Source organism: Delphinus delphis, chromosome 1 (genome assembly GCF_949987515.2).
Source record: "Delphinus delphis chromosome 1, mDelDel1.2, whole genome shotgun sequence".
Lineage (NCBI taxonomy): Eukaryota > Metazoa > Chordata > Mammalia > Artiodactyla > Delphinidae > Delphinus > Delphinus delphis.
In genome coordinates this window covers 112,644,926-112,667,340 of record NC_082683.1, presented here as the reverse complement: position 1 = coordinate 112,667,340, position 22,415 = coordinate 112,644,926, and the positions used below count along the sequence as shown (strand labels likewise).

Genomic DNA, 22,415 nt, shown 5'->3' with positions numbered 1-22,415 from the left:
TTGGTCTCTTTGTGGAGTCTTCCCACTCCAGTTGGATCGAGTAACACGGAGGCAAGGGGATGGAGCAGGTGACCTCAAACCTTTAAAGCATGCATGTGTTAATGGTTGGGGGTAGACCAGGAGGAAGGGCTGATCTTGGAAGGGTTGCCTCAGGCCTCCCCAGGCACATCTCTCTTTGACCTCTGAGCCCCTTTTCTCCATCCCCCACAGCTGCCTGCCTCTCTGCTGACTCCCCTATGCATACCCCATGGCAGGCCTGTGGGGCCCAGGCTGACTGGGTGGGGACAGGTGTCCTGGCCCAGCTGTTCCCTCTTGTCTCCCCCACCTGTCAGCCCAGAGGGTGGAGAGCTGACAGGGAGCAGAGATGAGGAACCCCTTGGCCTCCTCACCTGCTCCCTGGGGTGGGGCCCTGGTTATAAAATGTAGCAGAGGGATTGAGAGTAGACAATAGGCAGGACTTCCCACTCAGAGGAAGGATAAATCCTGACCATAGGAATGGCAGAGAATGCTGAGTACATAGGGATCCTAGCTGTCAGAAATCAGAGGGGTCTTTGCACAATATCTTCTTGAAAGGGAGAGACTGGATATTGGTGAGGGACATGGATCAAGTCTGGGGGCAAGTATTTGACTAGGTGTATGTAGGTACCCCCCCCCCCTCCCGTGCTGCCTGCTAGTGTGGTGGGGTCGGGGCAGCTCCATCTGGCTGGGCATCTTAGCCTCACCTGGCACCTTTCCTGAAAGCAGCAAGCTAATCCTATAAGAGCTGCCTGGCTGGCCGCCTCAGCAGGCCCACGGAGCCGCACTGCCGGCCCTCCCTTGCCAGGGGCTTAGAGGACTGTCCTTCCAGTCAGAAGGAGATCCAGCTGCCACCCTGAGCGGCCCCTTTAAATCCCCGGTGGCTTCCCGAGGTCACGATGTCTCTAGGAGGATTTGCTTTCCGTGATTGGATTGGCCTCTTTGTGGGGGGCAGTGCTGTCTGCAATTGTAGGTGAACACTTCACATTCTCATCCTCTACCTTCCCTTCCATCGGAATTGGTGCTGTCCAGTCTGAGGGCCCAGGCCTCAGGCCTCCTCCCTTCTCTCCTTGCTCTCACGTTCCAGCAATCAGGACCTGGACCCCCTTCATCTTCTTCAGCTAAAGCAGCCTTGCCCCTGTTCTCTGGATGGGAAAGAAGGATCTTGCTGCTTTAAACAAGGGGACAGACCACTGCCCTGGAATACAGTGCCCTTCTGAGACTGTCTACTGCCTGTTTTTCTCCACTTTTTCCTCTTCAGCTTGTTCTTCCTTAGGCCAGGGGCCCATGCTCCATAGTTTTCCCAAGCCCTCATTTCCATGGGCAGTCCCTCTCCTGATCTAACCATCAGCCCTCCTGCTGCAGTGGCAGGCAGCCCAGACCCAGCACTGGTGGCATTATGCTCACCCCAACGGCTCTCAAGCTGACCCGCCCCCAAGGCCCCAGCTGCCACTTTCACTTCTGTCTCCTGAGACCCCAGAGGGAAGTTGGGTGGGGAGGTGGAAGGTGACCCACTAACCGTCCCAACCGCCCCACCTCTCCTCAGCTGAGGCTTCAGATGGCCAGGGGCCCCTGTCCGCCACTCTCAGCTAGATGAGTGGAATGGGCTTAGGTTGCAGGGAAAGGGTTGGCTGCAGTGGGAGGAATGGTGGTTAGATAGCAGGAAGGACTTCCTGGGATAGGAGACCACTCCTGCTTGGCTTCATTGTTTCAGAGGGTACAGCTAGAAGCATAGGTATTATAACTGGACAAACAGGTCATTTGACCTCTTCAAGGTAGGCAGGGGATTGGCTGTCTTCTAGCTCCCATTAGTTGGACTACAATGCTGGGGCTGCAGTGCCCTCCCAAGTGTTACCAGCTGCCCATGCTTAGTCAGGTAACTTCTAACAAAGCAAATTTTAGCCCCAGAGACTACTTTGAGTTCAAAGACTCAGCCTGGGAAGTCCTCTCTGTAGTCTTACATCTATGTCGCCTGCTGTACTAGGCTATTTCCTCTCGTTTTGCACTTTGGGGAATGGAATTTAGAAGTGGGGATAGAGGTGGAAGTAAGGACAGTCCGCTCGTGTCCTACTGCTGCCCCAGCCTTGGCACTAAAGAGGGGGATAGGGTTTTTCTCCTGAGGAGCCCCCAGGCAGTTTTGGAGCCATCACACTTTACCCCATGAACCTTATCCAGTTCCTCTAGCTGCAGTGCTTACTTGTTCCTCATAATTACACCTCCTCCCCTCAGATCCCTTCCTGGACAGGGGACCTGGACAAGAGTGGAGGACCCAGTTGGATTGAGAGCTCTAGACAGTACCACTAGATCAATTCAGAAATGTTTTCTGCAGAAGAAGGATGAGACTGGAGACCTGAGGTGCCAAGAACTCCATGTGGGGTCCCTAACTGCCTAGGGATGCTGGGTGGGGGTGTCCCAGGTCCTAGAATGGGAAGTAGAACTTGATGGAATAAGGTCAGAGACACTATGCAAATCCCCATGCAAATGAGCAGTAGTGAGTCATTACTGATTGGCCTGCTGGGTGGAGCATGAGGCAAGGCTCAGGCTCAGGTTCCAGAGCTGGCCCCACTAATGACCATGACAGTGACCTTGGGCCAGTCACTACTCTAACCAGAAGCAGGATCCCAAGCCCTGGGTCTGATAGGCACTCCAGGTGTGTGAGGGGATTGGCTTGGCAGAACCTCTGCTGCCAGGGCCTGTGCGCCCTGCCTGGCACCTGCCCTGGCTGACCATGAGCCTCTGCCAACCCTTGGCCATCTGTTGTGAAGGTTATCGTTCCGAAAGCACCTCCGTCTTCATCAGGCCTGTTCCTCCACTCTTCTGGCCTCCACATTGCCCTCCCCTCCTAAGCTGGAGGACAGGGGACCTAACTGGACCAACTCTTCTGTTATCTCTCCATGGAATCACACAGTCCTGACCTCCCTTCCTTTTGAGCCGCTATAAAGAGCATAGGAACAGAATGTCTAGGCTGGAAGGGCACTTGGGTACCTAGTCCACTCCACCTACCCATTATACTGGCCAGTGGGGTGAACTCTGGCGGGGGCAGTGCCATATTCAAGTTCACACAGTGAGTTAGGGCCAGGGCAGGGACTAGAACCCAGGCATCCAGAATCCCTACCCATAGTCCCCGTATTTCCCTGGGCTGTTCATTACCCTACCTCACCTACCCCTTTTCTACTAGGACTCAGTCTCCTGTTGCCCCCAGATTCTTCCTGAGGTCAGCGGGGTGGCTCTGGGAACTTGTGGGCGCAGGGTGGTTCCTAGGAGCCAGCCTAGAGGCCACCAGGGCAAGGCCAGAGCTGGGGTGGGAAGTGCTGGAGGTCGGGGGGGGGGGGGGGCAGTGGCTGCTGCCTCTGTAGGGGGCCATACAGCCTCAGTGATGCTACAGGAAGGATGAGAGCTAGACTACAGGAAGGACAAGCTGGGGTGGGGAAGCAGTGGAGGCGGCTCGGGAGACAGCCCCTCACTGGAGAGCCATGTCCTGGGCAGAGAACAGGCTGGCCCCATCCCAGGAGATTTGCCAAGGAGAAGAGGGCGGAAAGCCTAGGGTGGGGCGCGGGAGAGTTGTCCAGCGGAAACTGGAGGGAGGGCTCCTAGCCCTGCTGCCCACACTGGGTGCTCCTCTTGGCAAGTCGATTCCTGTCCCTTAAGCCCCTTAAGCGAAGGCTTCAGTGCCGACCTCCGCTTGTGTTCTTAGGGTGCCTGGGACCTGAGACCACCCCCGCCCCAGGTCCAGCTTTCTTGGACTGGCCCTCTCTCCCTCCCCACAGCCCAACAGTCCGCCCCCAGGTCCCTTGTCGGTGAGTTAAAATTAGCTCAGTGCCCAGACTAAAAATAGCCCCTGCCCAACCCTGAGGCTGTTGGGCTGGGGGAGGGGAGTCCCCGAGGGAGGGGAGGATGGTGGGAACCAGGGGTTTGGGGAGTGAGCCTGCCAATCAGAACTTTGAAGGGAGGAGGAAGATGGGGATGGGTACCTGCCTGTGCCTTTGAGAGCAGACCCTAGAAGAACTTCGGGGCGAATGAAAGGAGGCTGCCTTGTGGGAGGGGGAGCAGAGAGGGGGCAGAGAGATTGGAGAACAGGGAGGAGCCAGGGAGCAGTGGGTGGGGAGCAGGCGGGGGTGCGAGAATTGGACTGTGCGCAGGTGGGGGAGAGGGGCAGCGTGAGACCCCAGCACTGCCTTTGCCCAGACTTCGAGGGGAGGGTGATGCCCCCCACTTCGGGGCTAGTACAGTGTTTGTGAAGGAAGGGCTGTCTGTGTAGATTCCAGAGGCTGCGAACCCCAGGGCTCTCTTGCCTGGGCCCCATCTCTTGGTGGTCACTGAGTTTACCTTCCCACCCATCTTCCAGAGCTCCTCAGCATGTGTCTCTGCGTAGAGGGCTGCGGTTCAGAGAGAGTGGCTTGGAAGGTTTGTGAGCCCTGGGGTGAGGCAGGAATGGAGGCAGTACCCCGGGCGTTTAGAGGGCCGCTGGGCCTTGTGCCCACCTCTGCCCACTCTCAGGGCCTGCTTGCCCTGGAGCCTGGACCTAGCCAGAGCCTCAAGAGCCAAGATGCTCCATCCCCGGCCAGGTCTGGGCTCAGTCCTGGCCCCTGAGGGCCTCCTTGCCTCTCCCTGCCCTGCCCTAGGTGGGCCCTGCCCTTCCCTTGTCTGTCTCTTGGCAGGACTGCAGGATTTCAGAGGACAGGGTTGGAGTCCTGTCGAGTTTCGCCCACGTGCTCGGCCTAGCATCAGCGTCGTGCAAGCAGTTTCTTGTTCTCTACCTGCTTCTCTCTCAACCTCTGTCTCTGTCTAGTCTCCTGCCTCTCCCTCTGTCCTCTGGCCCTCTCCTTGTCTGCCTCTGCCCCTCACTCTGCCTTCCTCTTGGACTCTCTGCCACTTTTTCTCTGTCTCTTTTCCTGTCTGTGTGTCTGTCCCCCTCTGCCACCCCCCTCTGTGTCTGCCTCACCCACGTCTCCTCCCTCGTTAGTGAGCAGGCTGTTTGAGGCCGCCTGACTGTGGGGGTGACAGGTGGATTGGATTGTCACCCCCTCCCCCAGCGCCTGCTGCTTATTTCATGCCCTGCAGCCCAGCTACAGGGAAGGGGCGGGAGGAGGGATGACAGCTGTCTCCAGCACCTCCTGCCTTCCCCTCCAGTCCACAGCCCTGAGCAGCCTGGGAGGAAGGGATGAAGGGCCTGCTTAATGAGAGTTTCTCACTATGTGGAAGAGCAGGGTTTGAAGCCCGATGCTCTGTGACGGGGGCTGCTCACTCAGCCTCTCTGGGCAGCTGCTCCATTTTGACTTGCGCTGGTATGGCAGCGCTGAAAGCAGATGCTCTGCAGTTCCTCTGAACTTCTGGGCCGCTGGGACAGAGGGTGGATATGGGTGGAAGGGTGCAGGGGAGAAGGGGAGCTAGGTAGTCCCCTGACGACAGCAGGAGAGGGGAGGTGGAGGCTAGCCCCTGGAAGGCACTTCTGCAGCTCCCCCAGGAAGGGCAGCCCTGCTGCAACTGCAGCTTCAGGAGGCTGCCCTGACCGCTTGCCCCAACTCCTCCCGCTGGCCCCAGGCCACCCTCACACAGGAACTGAGATAGCATCATTCTGAAACCCGAGAATGGTTTGAATATTGCTCAGGTACCAAGTGGTGTTACACTGGGGGAGGCAGGAGCCTGTTACTTCTCCCATGACCCCTCCAAACCAAGATCCCCTTTAGGGTACATTTTATATGTTATTTGCATCTTATTTGCATGTCAGTACAACCCACATGTTCCTATTGGGTCTGTAGCCCAGCTGAGGAAACCGTTTGTCCATGGGGTCCTTCTGGGACCCCCACCGTTTCTGGTCCCCTCGCTCAGCCTCTACTCCTTGTCAAGCGTGTTGTCAGATGAGCCTCCTGCCCTGTGTCCTGTCTCATTTGCAAAGGCTTCTCTGCAGCCACCCTTCTCCACAGACGGTGGGTCTGCGCCTGCCTCCCTGGGACTCAGCCCAGCTGCCATCCTCCTCCCTCTTTGCTCCTTCTGTCTCTGTTGGGGGAGGCCCTATCTCTGTCTGCTCCCACTTACTCCCCAGGAGGTCCACCCTGCCCAATCCTGTCCTGCCAGCACTACTCCGAGTAGGTGAATCAGAATCAGAAGCAGCTGGAGTCTTCGAGGGGGTACTTTGGTGACAGAGATGCTGCCAGCCCAAGGAGTCACAGCTGTGGCCTGAGGTCAGGATTGGGTGGGCCCTGGGGCCATCAGAGCGGGAAGGCCATCCTGGATAACCCCGTCTCTGTGGCAGCCCTAAGCCCTCCCAAGCCTTTGGCCTCCAGGAGAAGCAGCCAAAAGCCAGGTCATCTGGGAGGGCCTCCTAGAGGAGGAGCGGGCTGGAAAGGGGAAGAGGAATGGGGCCGGCCCAGGCAAAGAAGAAAAGGCTCACATCTGGATAACATGCCCAGGCCTCTGGCTCCTGGCAGTTGGTTAGGTAATTAGGAAGAGAGCTAATTAAGGAGGTCCAGGCGTTCATTAAAATCTCCCTAATTGGATAGGAGGGAAGCTTGGTCAAGATAGGCCTCCATACCTTGGATAGGGTCAGTTTAGGGTTCATTGTGCCCACCCAGGCCCCAGCCACCCCTTTTTCCAAAGTAAGGGCTGAGTTCTTGCCCTTACTGTTCTTGCCCCCAAGCTTTCCAAGACTGCAACAGTGTAGAATGGATAGCAGAAGGGGAAAGAGATGAGTACAGACTGACCCTGCCTTGTAGGAAGGTTCCTGGTTAGGTAGGAGGAAGGACTGCCCAAGGTAGGGGCATCTCCTCCTCTGGCAGTGTTGGCACAGAGGTAGGAGTGGCAATGGGGAGGGCGCCATGGGAACATGGAATCATAAAAAGTGCTTTGGGCTACTGGGTATAGATGAGGCCTGGTCTTTTTAACCCTGACTTTGCTCTATCAGAGGATGCTCAGTGGGTCTCTGTGGCTTCCCTGTCTTCTCAGCCCTGATCCCTCTAGCATCCCAGCTCCCCCAGCATGAGGCGGGGGTGGGGGTGGTGGTGTAGGAGATCAGCCAGGGAGCTGGTTGCCAGGTGACAGTTGCCTAAGCAACCCAGTCCTCTCCATCTCCATGTACTCAGGGCTGCTCCTTAGAAGACTTTAGAGTCTCACCGTCTGTACCAACCAACCTGAGGGTAGGGAGGGTTGAGGACTGGAGTAGCAGGGGTAGTTGGAGGGTAGGGGGCGTCCAAACAGACAAGCTGCCGGCGCAGCTGGGAGAGGAAGAGTTCTGTCTCCTCAGAGGATAGAGTGGGAGGAGCTGGTCCTGCAACAGAAGTTAGACCAGAAGAAGGACTTCTCACAGGGTCACAGCGATGAAACAATCCTTTCTTCCTGTCAACAGACATTTCCCAAACTCCTCCTTACACGGGATAGAGTGGTGAAGGATACAGATGTGGTTCCTGCCCTCATGAAGCTTCAGTCTCATAGGGGAGCCAGGCATTAAATAGAAGCACAGAATTGTAATTATTTACAATCATGATAAGTGCTAGAAAGAAAAGAACAAAATACCCTGAGAGTCAATAATCTTGGGGAGAACCAAAGGAATGAAGTTAGATTGTAGGAATGACTTTTCTGAGGATCGTGAGAGCAAAGAGAGGGATCTCTCCCAACTTCAGGGAAGAGACAGCATTGGCCAGAAACTGGTAGAGGTTACCTCTCAGCAAAAATTTGCTGATGAGCAAAAGGTGGCGAGAAGGAGATAGTAAAATGGGAGAGGGATGAAAGGTGGATACTGTGAGCCAGAGGAGGGTGATGGTGACTGCATTTACCAGTCTAGATCGGGGTTTTCAAGGCCAGGCCAGAGAATCCCCTTTAAAAAGCCGCCTTCTTGAAAAATTTTAAAAAGCCCTCTTCTTAGCCCTCCCTTGCCCTCAGTGTGCCCTCCCCGCCCCGTTCTCTGCCAAACCCGTACCACTGCAACTCTGGAAAATACAGCCTTTGGATTGCACTGGGAGGCGGGGCAGCCGAACTCCTCGGGCTGGAGCCTTTGCAGTGGCGTGTTTGGCAGAGATCGGGGTCACAGGCGACGGATGGGGTGGCTGGAGCTAGTTCTGGGTCCAGATATCTGTTCAGCCGACTCAGGGTTGGCTGGGCTGGTGATGGTGATGTCCTAGGGCATGTGTGAGGGTGGACAGTAGGAGGCCCAAGGCCCATGGAGCACCTTGAGGATAAGGAAAAAGGGAAGAGGGTTTGAAGATTTCTCCCTGGGGAGAGAGAGGGAGGTGTGGAGGGGCCTTCTAGGAGTGGGGAGGGGGCTGCATTGTTTTCTGAAGCTACCTGGACAGAGCAGAAGCTCTCTTTCCAGCTGGGCTAGGGAACGCCTGAGGGAAAGTCCTGGTCATGGGAAAGGGTGGGGAGGGATATTCCTGGCTCCTCCCAAGGCCATAGATTCCCTGCCTTCCCTCTCTCCTTCCCTCTGTGGCCAAGATGCCAAGGCTGAACTTTGGCATCTACTGTGGAACCTTGGGACCCACGGTTGAGTGGATACGTAAAGGCTAGAGGACCTCAGCAGCCACTGGAAATGGGGGCTGGGGAGAGGGTTCCTAATTACAGGTGTCTCTGTCGTCAAACACCCACCCTCTGCCCAGGTTGGTTGTGGGGAGGTGAGAGCCCACCTTCCTGGACTCTGTAGTGGGCCCTCTGGCAGGGACTCTGTGGAAGGGGAACTCTGGAAAGGAGGACTGGGCTTCTGTGGTCTGGGCTCCTTCCAGGACCCTATCAGAGTGGCTTTAGAAAGCATGGGTCCCATGCCTACTGCCCCTTTCCACCATCTCCCACTATTCCATCTCTGGAATCACAGAGCCAGAAGGGCCCTGGGGTCATCTTGTGCCTCCATCCTGGGCCCTTCCAGTCCCCGGGGGCTCACCCAGCCTGTCTAGGTGCTACCCACACCTGAGAGCATGCACCTTGTCTGGCTCAGGCTGGGCTGCCATCCCTGTGCCTCCTTCCATCCTGTGGTACCTCACGCTGTACAGTGCAGGGCCTCCGTTTTCCCTCCTGGCCCTTTAATTGGAGCTCTTCGACCAGTGGGCCGTGATGGGTTTATAGGTGTACTGAAACAAGGATCCTTCCACCTGGTGCCTGTGTCCCCCTGGCTGCCAGCAGCCTCTTTCCTGTCTGGCACTGGTTCTATATTTTCTCTACATGCTTTGAGTTGAGCAAGGTTGGGAGGCAGTGCTCTTAGACTGAGCTTGGGTTCTAGGCATGCCCCACTCCTCTAGAGCAGGAGTTGGCAAACTGTGACCCATGGGCCAAATCTGGCCATGCCTGTCCTTATAAATCTAGTGTTATTGGGGGCACAGCCACACTCGTTCTTTTAAATGTGTTGTCTACAGCTGCTTTCATGCTGCAATGGCAGAGTTGAGTAGTTACAACAGAGACGGTATGGCCTGCAAAACCTGAACTACTTACTATTTGGCTTCTTTTTTTTAAAATATTTATTTACCTATTTTTTTTTTTTTTTTTTTTTTGCTGCAATGGGTCTTAGTTGCGGCACGTGGGATCTTTCGTTGTGGCGCGTGGGCTCCAGAGCACGTGGGCCCTTCGTTGCGGCACACGGGCTCTCTAGTTGAGGTGCGCGAGCTCAGTAGTTGTGGCGCGAGGGCTTAGTTGCCCTGCAGCATGTGGGATCTTAGTTCCCCAACCAGGGATCAAACCCACGTCCCCTGAATTGGAAGGCAGATTCTTTACCACTGGACCGCCAGGGAGGTCCCTATTTGGCTTTTCTTTTTCTTTTTTTTTTTTGTGGTACACGGTTCTCTCACTGTCGTGGCCTCTCCCGTTGCGGAGCACAGGCTCCGGACGTGCAGGCTCAGCGGCCATGGCTCATGGGGCCCAGCCGCTCCGCGGCATGTGGGATCTTCCCGGACCGGGGCACAAACCCGCGTCCCCTGCATCGGCAGGCGGCCTCCCAACCACTGCGCCACCAGGGAAGCCCCCTATTTGGCTTTTTAAAGAAAAAATTTACTGACCTCTGGTGTAGAGGGGTGGTTGGTTGGTTTGTTTGTTTGTTTAAAGCAGCAGAATCCATTCTTCAAAGCAGAAATTTAGGCCAAGGCCCACTGAGTAAAACAGATTGGTGTAGAGGAGCCCTGGTTAAAAGGAGATAGGGGTTCTGCAGCCCAAGCCCTACTTTGGGACTCCAGGCTCCAGGGTTCCATGAGTCTGGTATGAGGACCACTGCTCTAGACCTGCTCTGGTATATTCTTGAGCCAGGGGTGCAAACACACTCCCATTCTGGCAGCGGGTACACCGGGCTAGCTGTTCACAGCCTCGGCGGGTGTTCACTCGGCACGTTCTCTGCACCGGGCTCCGTATGGGAACCACCATCCTAGGCCAGTGGGGCAGCTGGCAAGCCCAGGTGTCTCTGCTCCTGGTGGGCTCTGGGGAGAAGTGAGGGGGTCGGACATTCTCTAAGACTCAGACCCTTAGGAGCCAGGGAGCTCCCTGATTGTGTGCTGTCTGACCTAGAACCTGAGGGCAGCAGTGATGGTGTGGAAGGAGCCTGGAGCAGAGTCCTGGGCCCTGAGTGAATTCCGGCTTGTGCCTGGCTGTGGCATGCCATCACCTCAGGTCGCCAACATTTCCTTAGTTTGTGGATGGGGCTCAGATGCTGCCAGCCTCTCACAGGGGTGCTGTGAGGCTGGCCCGTGTGCCAAAGGAGCAGGCCTGAGGGTTGCCAGGGCTGACAGTCCTCTTGTGACCCTCCCCACCCAGGAGGCTGTGCAGAAGGTGTCCCGCAGACCATGAACTGAGTGCTGGTCCGAGACTGTTCATGAGCACAGTGTAAGGTGTGCCGAGACCCACCACCCAGCTATCCCCTCCCCTCCCCGGCAGTGAAGATCCCCGGAAAAGATGGGGAGGAAAAAGATTCAGATCCAGCGAATCACCGATGAGCGGAACCGACAGGTGAGGGGATCCGGGAGCTTCACGGAGTGGATGAGGGCAGGGAGCTGGCCTCTGCCTCCACTCCACTTCCAGCCACTCCAAGAAGGCTTCCTGGAAGAAGGGGGCTCTGGAGTCTGTTATGGAAGGGCAAGGGCTGAGTTGGGAGAAGAGGAATCCCCACCTCCCTGCAGCTCTTAGGACCCTGTGTCCTAGAACCCCAAGACTTATCTGCTGCTGCAACCAGGCAGACCTGAGCCCCTACAATATGCAATATGCAAACCTCAGGCCGCACCCAGGCACTTCCCCTTTCCTGAGATGAATCCTTCCCCTCCTCCTACCCCAAGGGAAGAGCCTGGAAGCTCTTCTGTTCTCCCTCCCCAACCTCTTTATAGCCCCCAGCACAGAGGTGTGGAGTTCTGTCCATCTGAATGTCTGCCTTCAGTGAATTGGCCCTGGGCTGTGCCTTGGCCATGTGTTGGCAGAGGGGTGCTGGCCTGTTCCTTGCCCAGACCAGGGGCTCCTGAGAACAGGGTCACCCTGAGGCAGGGGCTGGCTATGTCCAGCTTCCTGTAGGTGGGACTCCTGGGCAGACCTTGACTGAGCCAGGCCTGGCCGCCCACACGCCCACCTACAGGTGACATTCACCAAGAGGAAGTTCGGGCTGATGAAGAAGGCGTACGAGCTGAGCGTGCTCTGTGACTGCGAGATCGCGCTCATCATCTTCAACCACTCCAACAAGCTGTTCCAGTACGCCAGCACGGACATGGACAAGGTGCTGCTCAAGTACACGGAGTACAACGAGCCGCACGAGAGCCGCACCAACGCCGACATCATCGAGGTAGGCCCACGCACGCGGACCCCACCCCCGCCTGCAACTGCACGCCACGTGCCATGCAGCATGCACACTTGGACCTCCCCGTGCACGCACACGTGCACACCTGCCCCTTGAAGCCCCCTCACCTGTGCGCAGACACATACAAACCCACATCCTCTTCTACAAACCCCGGGCCCGAGAAGGAGGGAGGGCAGTGAGGTAGATGTCAGATGGGGCTGCCCACCCAGCCCGGTCCCACCCCAGCCCTCTCTGAGCTGCTTTCTTCATGTCTGTCAGGCACAACATGACATCTCTGCTCTGTCTGCTCTCAAATTCTCTCTCTCTCTCTCTTTCCTTCCTTCTCCATCTTTTGATATGCTCCTGCATCTGACTCTTCCTTTCTCTGTCTCCCTCTTTGTTTCCATCTCTGATGCTCTGTCTCTGTCCCTTTGTGGGTCCCTGTGGCTCTATTTTCTGTTTCAAAGAGAGCTGACATTGTAAACCATTAAAGGACGTGGGCTTTGGAATCCAGCTCTGGCCTTTACTGGCTGTGTGGCCTTGGGCAGGTGGTTTCGCTTCCCAGAGCCTTGGTGCCCACCTCCACGAAATGGGGCCAGTGCCTGCTTTGAAGGGTGTTGTGTGAATTGAATGAGACAGCCCAGTTCCTGCTTCTCACACTGGGGGTACGGGACCTGTGCCGATGAAGAAGGGTGCCTGGGGAGCCACAGGCCTGCCTTCCTGGAGCGAGACTTCCACTCCACAGATGTGGAAGAAATTCTTTTATTTTTATATTAGAGAAAACAGATTTACTCTAGACTAGAATGTGAAATTCACATTCATTTTCAAGACAAAACAAGCATCTGTGAAGATGTTTTGAGCGTGGAGAGGTCAGCTTTGGGGTCTCCTCCACACCACCAGGTGTGCATCCCCTACTTTGTGTGGGTGCATGGGAGAAGCTGTGGCCTTTGCTCGAGGACAGCGTACAAGGTGGTACATGGTAGGAACTCAGTAAATGCAAAGAAATGGTTTGTCTTTCTCTCTCTTATTCTTCTACCTCTCTGTCTCCATTTCGATTTCTCTTTCCCCTTCTTCTTTTAAGCAGAGCCCAGGAATTGAGCCGGGCAAAGACAGCCCTGACTGCCTTGCGCTGGAGAGCGCTCTCTGCCTTCTGGCTGGGGCTCACCTAAGGGTAGACAGGGTACCAGCCCCTCAGCTCATCCCCCAGAAACCCCCCACCCCACCTGTCACCTTGGAAGCACATGTCCCTGTGCCGGCTGCAGTCCCTGGGTTAGGCCCACCTTTCACGTGACCCTGTGTTCTGACGCCTCCCCCACCAACCACACAGTCACACAGTGCCCTAGTAGGAGAGTCTTAGGGAAGGGCTGGAAGGAACGCCAGGGAGGCGGGGGGGTGGTCGGAGCTGGGAGGACCCTCACCCCTGCTGACGGTAGTGGTGCGGTTACAGACCCTGAGGAAGAAGGGCTTCAACGGCTGCGACAGCCCGGAGCCCGACGGGGAGGACTCGCTGGAACAGAGCCCCCTGCTGGAGGACAAGTACCGGCGCGCCAGCGAGGAGCTCGACGGGCTCTTCCGGCGCTATGGGGTGAGCCCCACTCACTCTCTCTCTGTTGGCCCCCCTTCCGGCCCCTTCCCCCCCAGGCGCTGCACAAGAAGCACAGGGAATGTGAGAGCCCTGAGGTGGACGAGGTGTTTGCCCTGACCCCCCAGACGGAGGAGAAATATAAAAAGATAGACGAGGAGTTTGATAAAATGATGCAGAGTTATAGACTGGCCGTGAGTAGTCGCATGGAGGAGAGCCTCCCTGTGGTGCATGGTGTGGCTTCGCGCCCCGCCCCGGCCCTCGGCTGCCTCTGATGGATGTTCTGCTCTGAGCCATGCTGGGGCTATTGGTGACCACTGAGGAACCTCTGGCGTTGGTCGTGATAAACCCGTGACCCTTGCTGAGACTCATCTTGGATGGAGCATAAGCCGGGAGAGGCCTGGAGTGTCCCCCTCACCAGCAAGAAGTGTGTAGATGACCTGAGATCCTTAGATGACAGGAAAGTAGAGAATGTGCTCTTTGCCCAGATTTGTTCTGGGGAGAGGCCCCTTTGGGCCTGCTCTGACACCCCCAGCCCAAGATACTCAATAGCACTGTCAAGGGGAGGCAGAGACTCCTGCTGAAGGGGAAGGCAGTGAGGTGGGTGAACGCCCTCTGCAGCAGGCAGACAGATGAGAGGCGACAAAGTGAGGTGACGCCCCGACCCACGCGCTCATCCTTAACAGCTGTGTGTGTGAGTTTGGGTCTGTACTCAGGGCCTCTAACCTGCTCTCTGTGTGTCCTGCCTGGCTGAGGACTAACCCACCTCCGCTAGGGGGGTTCCAGGTGTCCCCGGGTCTCTCTGCAGTGCGCAGAGCCTTCTTCTCATCCTCTGGGCCAGAGCTGGATCCCAAAGCACTCCAACCAGCATACTTCCTTGGTGGGAGTGGCAGGCATGACTCCAGGGGGTTCCAGAGCAGAGAGCTGGAGCTACTGGCCCAAGGACCCACAGCCCAGAGGCTAGAGGAACCCTGGCCTGCCCTCCCAGGCAAAGTGAGTCCAGGGTAAGGGATCACCCCGGCCTGACCCTGCCTCTCCATCTTCTGTCTAGTCAGCTGTCCCGGCCCCCAACTTTGCCATGCCCGTCACGGTGCCCGTGTCCAATCAGAGCTCACTGCAGTTCAGCAATCCCAGCGGCTCCCTGGTCACCCCTTCCCTGGTGACGTCATCCCTCACGGACCCACGGCTCCTGTCCCCCCAGCAGCCAGCACTACAGAGGAACAGTGTGTCTCCCGGCCTGCCCCAGCGGCCAGCCAGCGCAGGTAAGTGATCTGACAGGTGGGTAGGTGACGTGGCAGTGAGGTGTGGTGAGACTTCGGGATTCCATTTTCCACGGTGACTATTTCCCTTCACCCACCACAGCACTCTCCCAGGACTCACTCTGGAAGAGGCTGTCCTGTCGGCTTATGGTTCTCTTTTTCCTCCAGGGGCCATGCTGGGGGGAGACCTCAACAGTGCTAACGGAGCCTGCCCCAGCCCTGTCGGTGAGTAAAGCTGCCCTTCTGCCTGGGGGAGGGCCAGGGTCTGCCTGCTCGGTGGCCTCAGGTGTTCCAGGGACCGAGAGTGGCCTAGATTAGGGGAGAGGAAGATCCCAGGGCCTGAGCTGGTTGTAGTATCTGAGGATTTCTAAGCCCCTGGATTTTTTTGTCTGTAGCAGTGATTGGTGTGGATGATTGGCAGAGATGTAGGCTCGGAATTCTGGGAAAACTCTGAGAACTGACCAACATTTCTAGTTGGAAGAGAGATTCCAGATTTTTCCAGTTCAGTAGGGGGGTGCGTCTGGTTGGGATCTGGAAGATACGAATATCTGACATTGGCAACAGATAAAGAGGCACAGACTCACACGCACTTACACACGTACGGACACTTTCTCACCCTTATGGAAATATCCAGACATTAGATGTGCACTTGTAAGCACACGTCTATGAACCACAGAAGAAAGGCTGCTCGCCCCATGCCACCCCGCCCCCCCAGCAGCTGACAGCCCCTCCTGCCCTGTGCCGTTGTCCGGCTGGTGACTGTGACTTCGAATGTCACCATTGACGTCACCCCAACATTCCTGCCATTCCCGGAGTGATCCGGGAATTGGGATGGAGGCAGCCACACACTTCCAGGGAAGCAGTGTGCTCTCAGAGCAGAGGGCAAGGTGATACTTCTGGCGTTGGTCACCCCCACATCTCTGGGTTATAGAGTTCCCCAGCTTGGCCCCAGGAACCACGTACTACCTCCTTAGCAGCAGTTGTGTACGGGGGCAGGAAATGGGGGGAATGGCTGAATACCCCTCCCTCTCCAAGGAAATGTCCCGTGAGGTGCCTGCAGACCTTAAGGGAACGGTGATACTTCTAGGCCCTCGAGCGCAACACGTACAAAGTGGTTGTGTGGCCCTGGAGAAGTCATCGCACCTCTCCCAACCAGCGGTTGGCAGGTGTTTCCTCGTCTGTAAATAGGGCTAACGATACATGTCCTGTCCATCTTGCAGGGTTAGTGTGAGGATTAAATACGCTGATACGTGTGTGAAGGCCCTGTGTTGGTTATGGAGTGTGGAACAAATGTAAAAGATGGTTATTCTGCTTGTTATTACCAGTCTAATTTTGGTGGCAGCTATGTCATCAGTCCCCCAGTTCCAGTAACACCAGCACTGCAAGTGAATGGCTCGTCTTTTTCCCAGAGCTACAGGCATTTTGTCACGTGCTTATCCACATCACAGCATCCCGAGCTCAAGGCAAGGGGAGCAGTCTGAGTGGTTGACTTGCCCTTGTGACCGGGATCCACACTGAGTCTCAACTTCCAGGCTGCCCCCCTTCTCCAACCTGCGTCATTATGGGCCCAGTTGGGGGCAGGTACTGGACGTCCTGTCGTTGGAGACCAGCTCCTACTACCCAGTCCCATCACATGTAGCTTAGAGGCAGGGGGATGAACCCGACGATTGAGGAGTAAGGAGTGTTCTCCCCTTACTCCCAAGACCAGGGTGGTTTTAGGGGAAAATGAGAGAACTTAGTAGCCACTCAAAGTTTGAACATGGCTTTGAGAAGTTCTGGGTGACAGGAGTATTGGTTTGGGAGCAGTTAACAGGGCTAAGTGGTGGGTCCACATTTTTCCTTTTACCCTCATCTCTTCACCTTTCCAGGGAATGGCTACGTCAGTGCCCGGGCTTCCCCTGGCCTCCTCCCCATGGCCAACGGCAACAGCCTAAACAAGGTCATCCCTGCCAAGTCTCCGCCCCCACCCACCCACAGCGCCCAGCTTGGAGCCCCCAGCCGCAAGCCTGACCTGAGGGTCATCACTTCCCAGGGAGGAAAGGGGTTAATGCATCATTTGGTGAGTGGGGTGTCTGGACCGAGGGCCAGGGACTGGGGAATGGGAGAGTGGGGAGCAGTAGGGTGGGAGGACAGAGCCGACCTCTAGCAGGAGAGAGAACCAGCAGTTAGGACTTCCCTAGAGAGATCGTGGAATCGTGGCTTTTTATGACCTCTTCCTTCCCGAAGGGCCTTCCAAGAGGTTGGAGCACAGAAGTACCAGTCTCAAGGGCAGTAAAAAGGGACAGGAGGTGGGAGAGAAGGTTCCCTGATGGTAATAGGAGGGTGATCAGAGGGATGAGGATTAGGCTGTGAGGGATTCCTAACTGGTGGGCATTGGGATATAGCATCTTCTGGAAATCAGGACAGTGACGAGCTCTGCCCTCCTAGGCTGGAGAGCCATCCTGCTCCGATGCAAAGAGGTAGACGGCATGGCTGTGGGGGCAGGGGCGTGAGGGGGGGGCAGGGGTCAGAGACTGAACCATCCCCTTGGTTTTATTTCTGCTCCCAGACTGAGGACCATTTAGATCTGGTAAGTGAGGCTATGAGATGTTTGCTGTGGCTTTAAATTCTGGGTTAGCCCATTGCTCTGCGGTCCCCCAGCATGGAGTATGTGTGTGCCTTTGTCCTTTCGCCTGTGTGTGTAGTGTGTGGTGTTTGTTTATCTGGTTATTTGCCAAGAGCTATGCTTAGTGCCAAGTGGGATGCAGAGATGAACGGGGTGGGGGCGAGGAGTTCAACGCATGTGTGTGTACCTGAGTGTCCGTGGATGTTTTCATGGGATGTTGCATTCATGCAGACACAGCTGTGTGTGTGTGTGTGTGTGTGTGCACGCATGCACGTGCACCAGTGGAGTGGGCCTGCCTCAGGCCTCAGAGGTCCCATCTCAGTGTATCCCTGGGTGCCTGGATTAGGCCCTTGCGCTTGCCCTCTGACTCTATTCATGCCCACCCAGGACAGGGACCTCCTTAGGAGGGATGCCAGCTGGACAGGAAAATCGGTTTTCTAGGGAAAGCTGAGGCCCAAGGCAAGGCCAGAGTTGTCCTTGGTCAGGGGCTTCCCTGCTTCCCTCTCTCCTGGTGCTCCCTCCTGCACGCAGCCTGTCTTACAGACACTCAGAGGCATACGCAGCACTCTTCCTCTGTCACACATATACACGCTTACATCCTCACCCTCAGCCAGGAGTGGGGCGGGGGCTCCTCCCTCCCGAACTCCCTGACGGGAGGCCAGAGAGGCTGGAAAAGGCAGGCAGGCTTTGGCGGCCAACACGGCGGCAGTTACGGCCCCAGCGTGGAGTTGGAATAAACAAGTGAGTCAGCGGCAGATGGAGCTGACAGCCCCACACACGTGTGTGCGTACACGCAGGCACACGCCACGCCAGGCCCTGCATTCCTCTCACAGATGCCAGCACACTTCTAGCAGGGCGTGTGCTGCAGTGTGACAGATGGAGGGTAGACTCTAGGGGGACTAACCAGGAGAAGAATGGAGACAGGGCCCATGGCTGGTGTTGGGGCCCCAGGGCCAGCATATGTACTTTCCTTTTCACATGTGTGTAGGCGTCAGTGAATCTGTGTGTGCATGTCTCTCTCCATGGATCTCAGTGTCTCTGTGAATGCACCAGTGTTTGTGTGTCTGCGGTGTCTTCATGCTGAGGCATTCCTCCTGGGCCTTGAGATTCAGGGACCCCAGCTTGTCCTTGGAATGGGGGGCCTGGATAAAGCAGCCCTCCCATTTGCCACCTCTTGACAGACTCTTTTCTCCTGCAGAACAATGCCCAGCGCCTTGGGGTCTCCCAGTCTACCCACTCGCTCACCACCCCAGTGGTTTCCGTGGCAACACCGAGTTTACTCAGCCAGGGCCTCCCCTTCTCTTCCATGCCCACCGCCTACAACACAGGTGAGTGTTCATGTGACATGTAGCTGTGTGCACTTGGCCTTGGGGCACAGGAGGGACCAGAGAAGGAACACGAGGTATTCTCTGGGGGATGCCCCCATCTGAGGAGGGCCATTGATTTGGGTAGCCCCTACCTAATTAAGGTTGCCAGATTTAGCAAATAGTAACATCGGATGCCATTCACATGGTGATGGTGTTATTGGAACTGTCTCAAAGACATACTTGTGCAAAAATTATTCATTGTTTTGTCTGCAAATCAAATTTAAGTGGGTATGAGTATCCCTTATTTTTAAATAGGACCTAATGGAGAGGGAAAGCCCTGTCCTTGGGGAGCTCTCATCTGAGGTGGGTTGAGCAGCTGGGTGACTCGGGCTGACCAGGGTCGGGGAGTGGGGAGGGGAGCATGCCGAGTTCAGCAAGGCTTCCTGGAGGAGAAGAATGAAGGAATGAGAGAGACAGGGAGGCTGAGGAGACCCGAGAGGAAGCATGGTCAGGAAGATTTATCCAGCTTCCTGGGAAAGCCAAGTAGGGACTCCAGGGCGGGGTGGAGGAGGAAGAAGGGGGTCTCTCACCCTGATGTCGGCTTGGTGGAATGATGAGGGGGAAAGGGAGGAGGAGGTCTGATGAAAGTGGGGGAGGGGATCTGAAGGTTGAAGAGTCACTTGGAGACATGGGAGAGACCTCTGCGTAGAAAAATTCAGAAAGGACACCCAGTGCTTGGGCCGTCCTGGGTCCCCAGGGCTGTCCTGGCCTCTGTCACCCACTCACACCCTCCCAGGAACAGTCTGTGACATTTTCAGCCATCCTTGCCTGCATTCCAAGCTGCTGTGTCAGGAAGGACTTCCCAGTGCGGAAATGCCTTGTCACCTTGTTTCAAAGTATCAGTGTGGCTGGGAACCTGGTCTGTTTCTCCCACTGAAGAGGCTTCTGATGTTCCCCAGCTTTTCTCACCTGTGAATGGCTTGCATCAGGGCTGTTCTGTGGTGAGATCAGACTAGACCAAAAGACCCCTAAACTTCTAGCCACTCCCCAAGCCTACATTCCAGAGTTGAACCATGCTAGGTAGGGTCCCAGACACCAGTACAAATAACCACAAAATCCCACCTCTTCCCTGTGTGTAAAAATCCAGAACCCAACCCTGTGTGTGGGAAAGCCCTTCGGGGCAGGTAAGAGAGCTGGAGGGACTGCCTCGTGTTGAGAGGCCAGACCCTGGCATGTGGGTCTGTGTCCAGATTTTATCACCTGGGTGTCTTGTGAAGTCCCTCGTCCCTTGTGTGTGCTCCCATGTGTGTACCCACTCCCAAGTTATCATGTCCTTGGGCAGCTTCAGAGAGGACTGCTTCAGATGGCCGCACCTTCGGGGGCCAGTAGGAGTTCTCATCTGTGAGTTGTGGGTGGACAGGAGGTCTCTGAGGCCCTTCTAGCCCTACCAGTGGGGGCGGTTGGTAGAGGGCAGTACAGGCCACTTTTCAGGAGCTGCTGTTTATTTGGGCATCCCATGGTGGTGGTTTCCTGCCATCTTCTCGGGTCCTCCACCAGTCTCTGTGAAGCAGGAGGCAGGTTAGTGGGTGTCAGTGAACCTGCGACAGGCGCTCAGCAAGGCCAGACTTTAGACTCTATTTGTCAGTCTGGCGTGAAAGCAGATTCTGACCCTGGGCCTGCCGTTGGAGCCCTGCTGGGAAGTGTTTGGGCTTTCTCACATCCTCTCAGAAACCAAGGGCTCCAGTTCCTCTTGCTGCAGGAGTAGTTAAGCAGACCTCGGTTTAAACAGCAGGTGTTTTCAGGTGACCCTACGTATATAAACAAATCCCCAATGAACACATTGCTGTTTAGTTGTTCACTATTTACAGTGCCTGGCCCCAGTCCAAGTTCCGGCTGGGGGTGATCTGCCTGTGGTAATATCATGGATAAGGGACGCACCTGGCCCCTTGTTGACACTGGCTGCAGAGGTCTGGCTTGGTCGCTCTAGGAGGAGACCAAGAGGCCTGCTGGGGAGCCAGATCTCCAGGTAGACAGGGCTGGAGTGTGGTGGGAAAGTGCAAGACTGGGGTTTGAGTCCCTACCATTCACTGGCTGGGGGGACATTGGGCAACACTGCACTGTTCAGGGTTGGTTTCCTTGTTTGTAAAATGAATGTTGTAAATAGTTGGTCCTAGGGGCCCCTGTCTGCCCTTGGTCTGCTTTTTAAATGTAAGCATCTCAAAACTCCTGGTTAATTAACATTGTTATGAGACCAGAGGCAAGCGTGGACCATCTGTAGAGTGAGATTTAAAGGTAATAAAAGAAGCCTGGGGTCATGTCTTAGCTCTGCCATTGGCTTTCTCTGTGACCTGGGGAGAGTTCCTCAAACTTGAGGCTGCAGTCACCTCCTTTGTAAATTAATAATAACAGCAGGTAAATCTTTTGATTATTTATCATGTGCCAGACACTGTTCTACATACTTCGTGTGTATTAATGCGCTCAGTCCTCATAGCAGCTGAGTGATGCAGGCAGGATTATTGCCTCCAGTTTATGGACAGACTAAGTAACTCGCCGAAGGTCGCATGGACTGTAAGTGGAGGTGGCTAGGAAGTTTGACCCCATCGCTCATGCCCTTCACCTTACCGTTCTGCTGCACAGATAATCCTGTCTTCCCTGCGTAAAGACAGAGGGCTGGAGCAGATGGCCCCTCAAGTAGGAGCACGTGGTGTAGCATTGGGAGGACTGGCGGGTGTGCCCTCCTCATCACGCTACGGTGCAGTCAGCCTGTGTTCCTCAGGGAAGGCATTTTCTAAAGTGTCCCAAACAGGCTGCGGCATGAAACATAACAGAGCTGTGTAAATTGTGAAACATTTCATGGTTCTGTTTGTTCAGTGCAAACATCACAGTTTCTTCATTAAGACAGAAATTTTAAAAACAACGAGTGCCACCTCATGGGGAAATCCGCCAGAACCTTGGCCAGTTGCACCGCAGGCCTGTTTCGCTCACAGCCCCTCTGCTCTTGTAGGCCCTTCTGGGCGGCAGATGTGCGTCCTCTGTGTTTGTGGGCACAGCAGCCCGAACGCTTGCTGCTACCTATTCCTACCTGTTTTATGTGTTGACAGTCTTCAGGAGACTAAGGGACTTTGAGGAAGGTGGAATGGTAGTTACAGTCATTTGCTTCAGATGCGCCATTCACCTAGCATTTCCCACCATTCCCCTCTAATCTCAGAAAGGCTCTTGAAGACTTGGCATTTGAAGAGATGACAATTAGACATATATTAGACCTTTCTTACCTACCTTTTTTCCCCTTCTTTTTTATTTTTTTAAAATTTATTTATTTATATTTTTAATTTTGCCTGCTTTGGGTCTTCGCTGCCACGAGCGGGCTTTCTCTAGTTGTGGTGAGCAGGGGCTACTCTTCGTTGCGGTGCACGGGCTTCTCATTGCGGTGGCTTCTCTTGTTGTGGAGCACGGGCTCTAGGCGCGCGGGCTTCAGTAGTTGTGGCGCGTGGGCTCAGTAGTTGTGGCGCACGGGCTTAGCTGCTCCGCGGCATGTGGGATCTTCCCGGACCAGGGCTGGAACCTGTGTCCCCTGCCTTGGCAGGCGGATTCTTAACCACTGCGCCACCAGGGAAGTCCCTCGCCTTCTTTTTTAAAATTGACATTCTAAAAGTGATACCTACACACGGTTAAAAAAAAAAAAAAAAAGTTAAACACTATTTTAAAAAACCACCTCTCTTTGCATCCTGTTAAAAAACAGCACCTCGTGGTTATCAAGATTTGCGTTTCTTTGAGTGCCATCTTCACTGAATTTGTACGGGCTTAGTTGATTATTCACATCTGTCATTAACAACTCCCCCCACCCTGATAGTCCTGGAGGCGGCTCCCCCACGGGAGCCTCGGTCCTCTCTCCCACCGCAAGAAGCTCACCCGCACTTTCTTCCCCACC

General features: G+C 55.5%; 1 protein-coding gene across 2 annotated transcripts in view; it reads left to right on the top strand.

Moving 5' to 3' along the window:
• The window catches only part of MEF2D (myocyte enhancer factor 2D), a 33,976-nt gene that overhangs the window by 6,344 nt on the left and 5,217 nt on the right, over positions 1-22,415 (top strand). Inside the window, exons 2-9 of one of the 2 annotated variants that reach the window (XM_060031888.1) lie at positions 10,732-10,923; positions 11,537-11,740; positions 13,182-13,319; positions 14,368-14,578; positions 14,744-14,800; positions 16,444-16,634; positions 17,124-17,144; positions 18,379-18,508. In XM_060031888.1, coding sequence (XP_059887871.1) covers positions 10,870-10,923; positions 11,537-11,740; positions 13,182-13,319; positions 14,368-14,578; positions 14,744-14,800; positions 16,444-16,634; positions 17,124-17,144; positions 18,379-18,508 — 1,006 coding nt within the window. In that variant the 5' untranslated portion in view covers positions 10,732-10,869. The remainder of the gene's footprint in view (positions 1-10,731; positions 10,924-11,536; positions 11,741-13,181; positions 13,320-14,367; positions 14,579-14,743; positions 14,801-16,443; positions 16,635-17,123; positions 17,145-18,378; positions 18,509-22,415) is intronic. The other variant, XM_060031897.1, reaches the window with a different exon arrangement.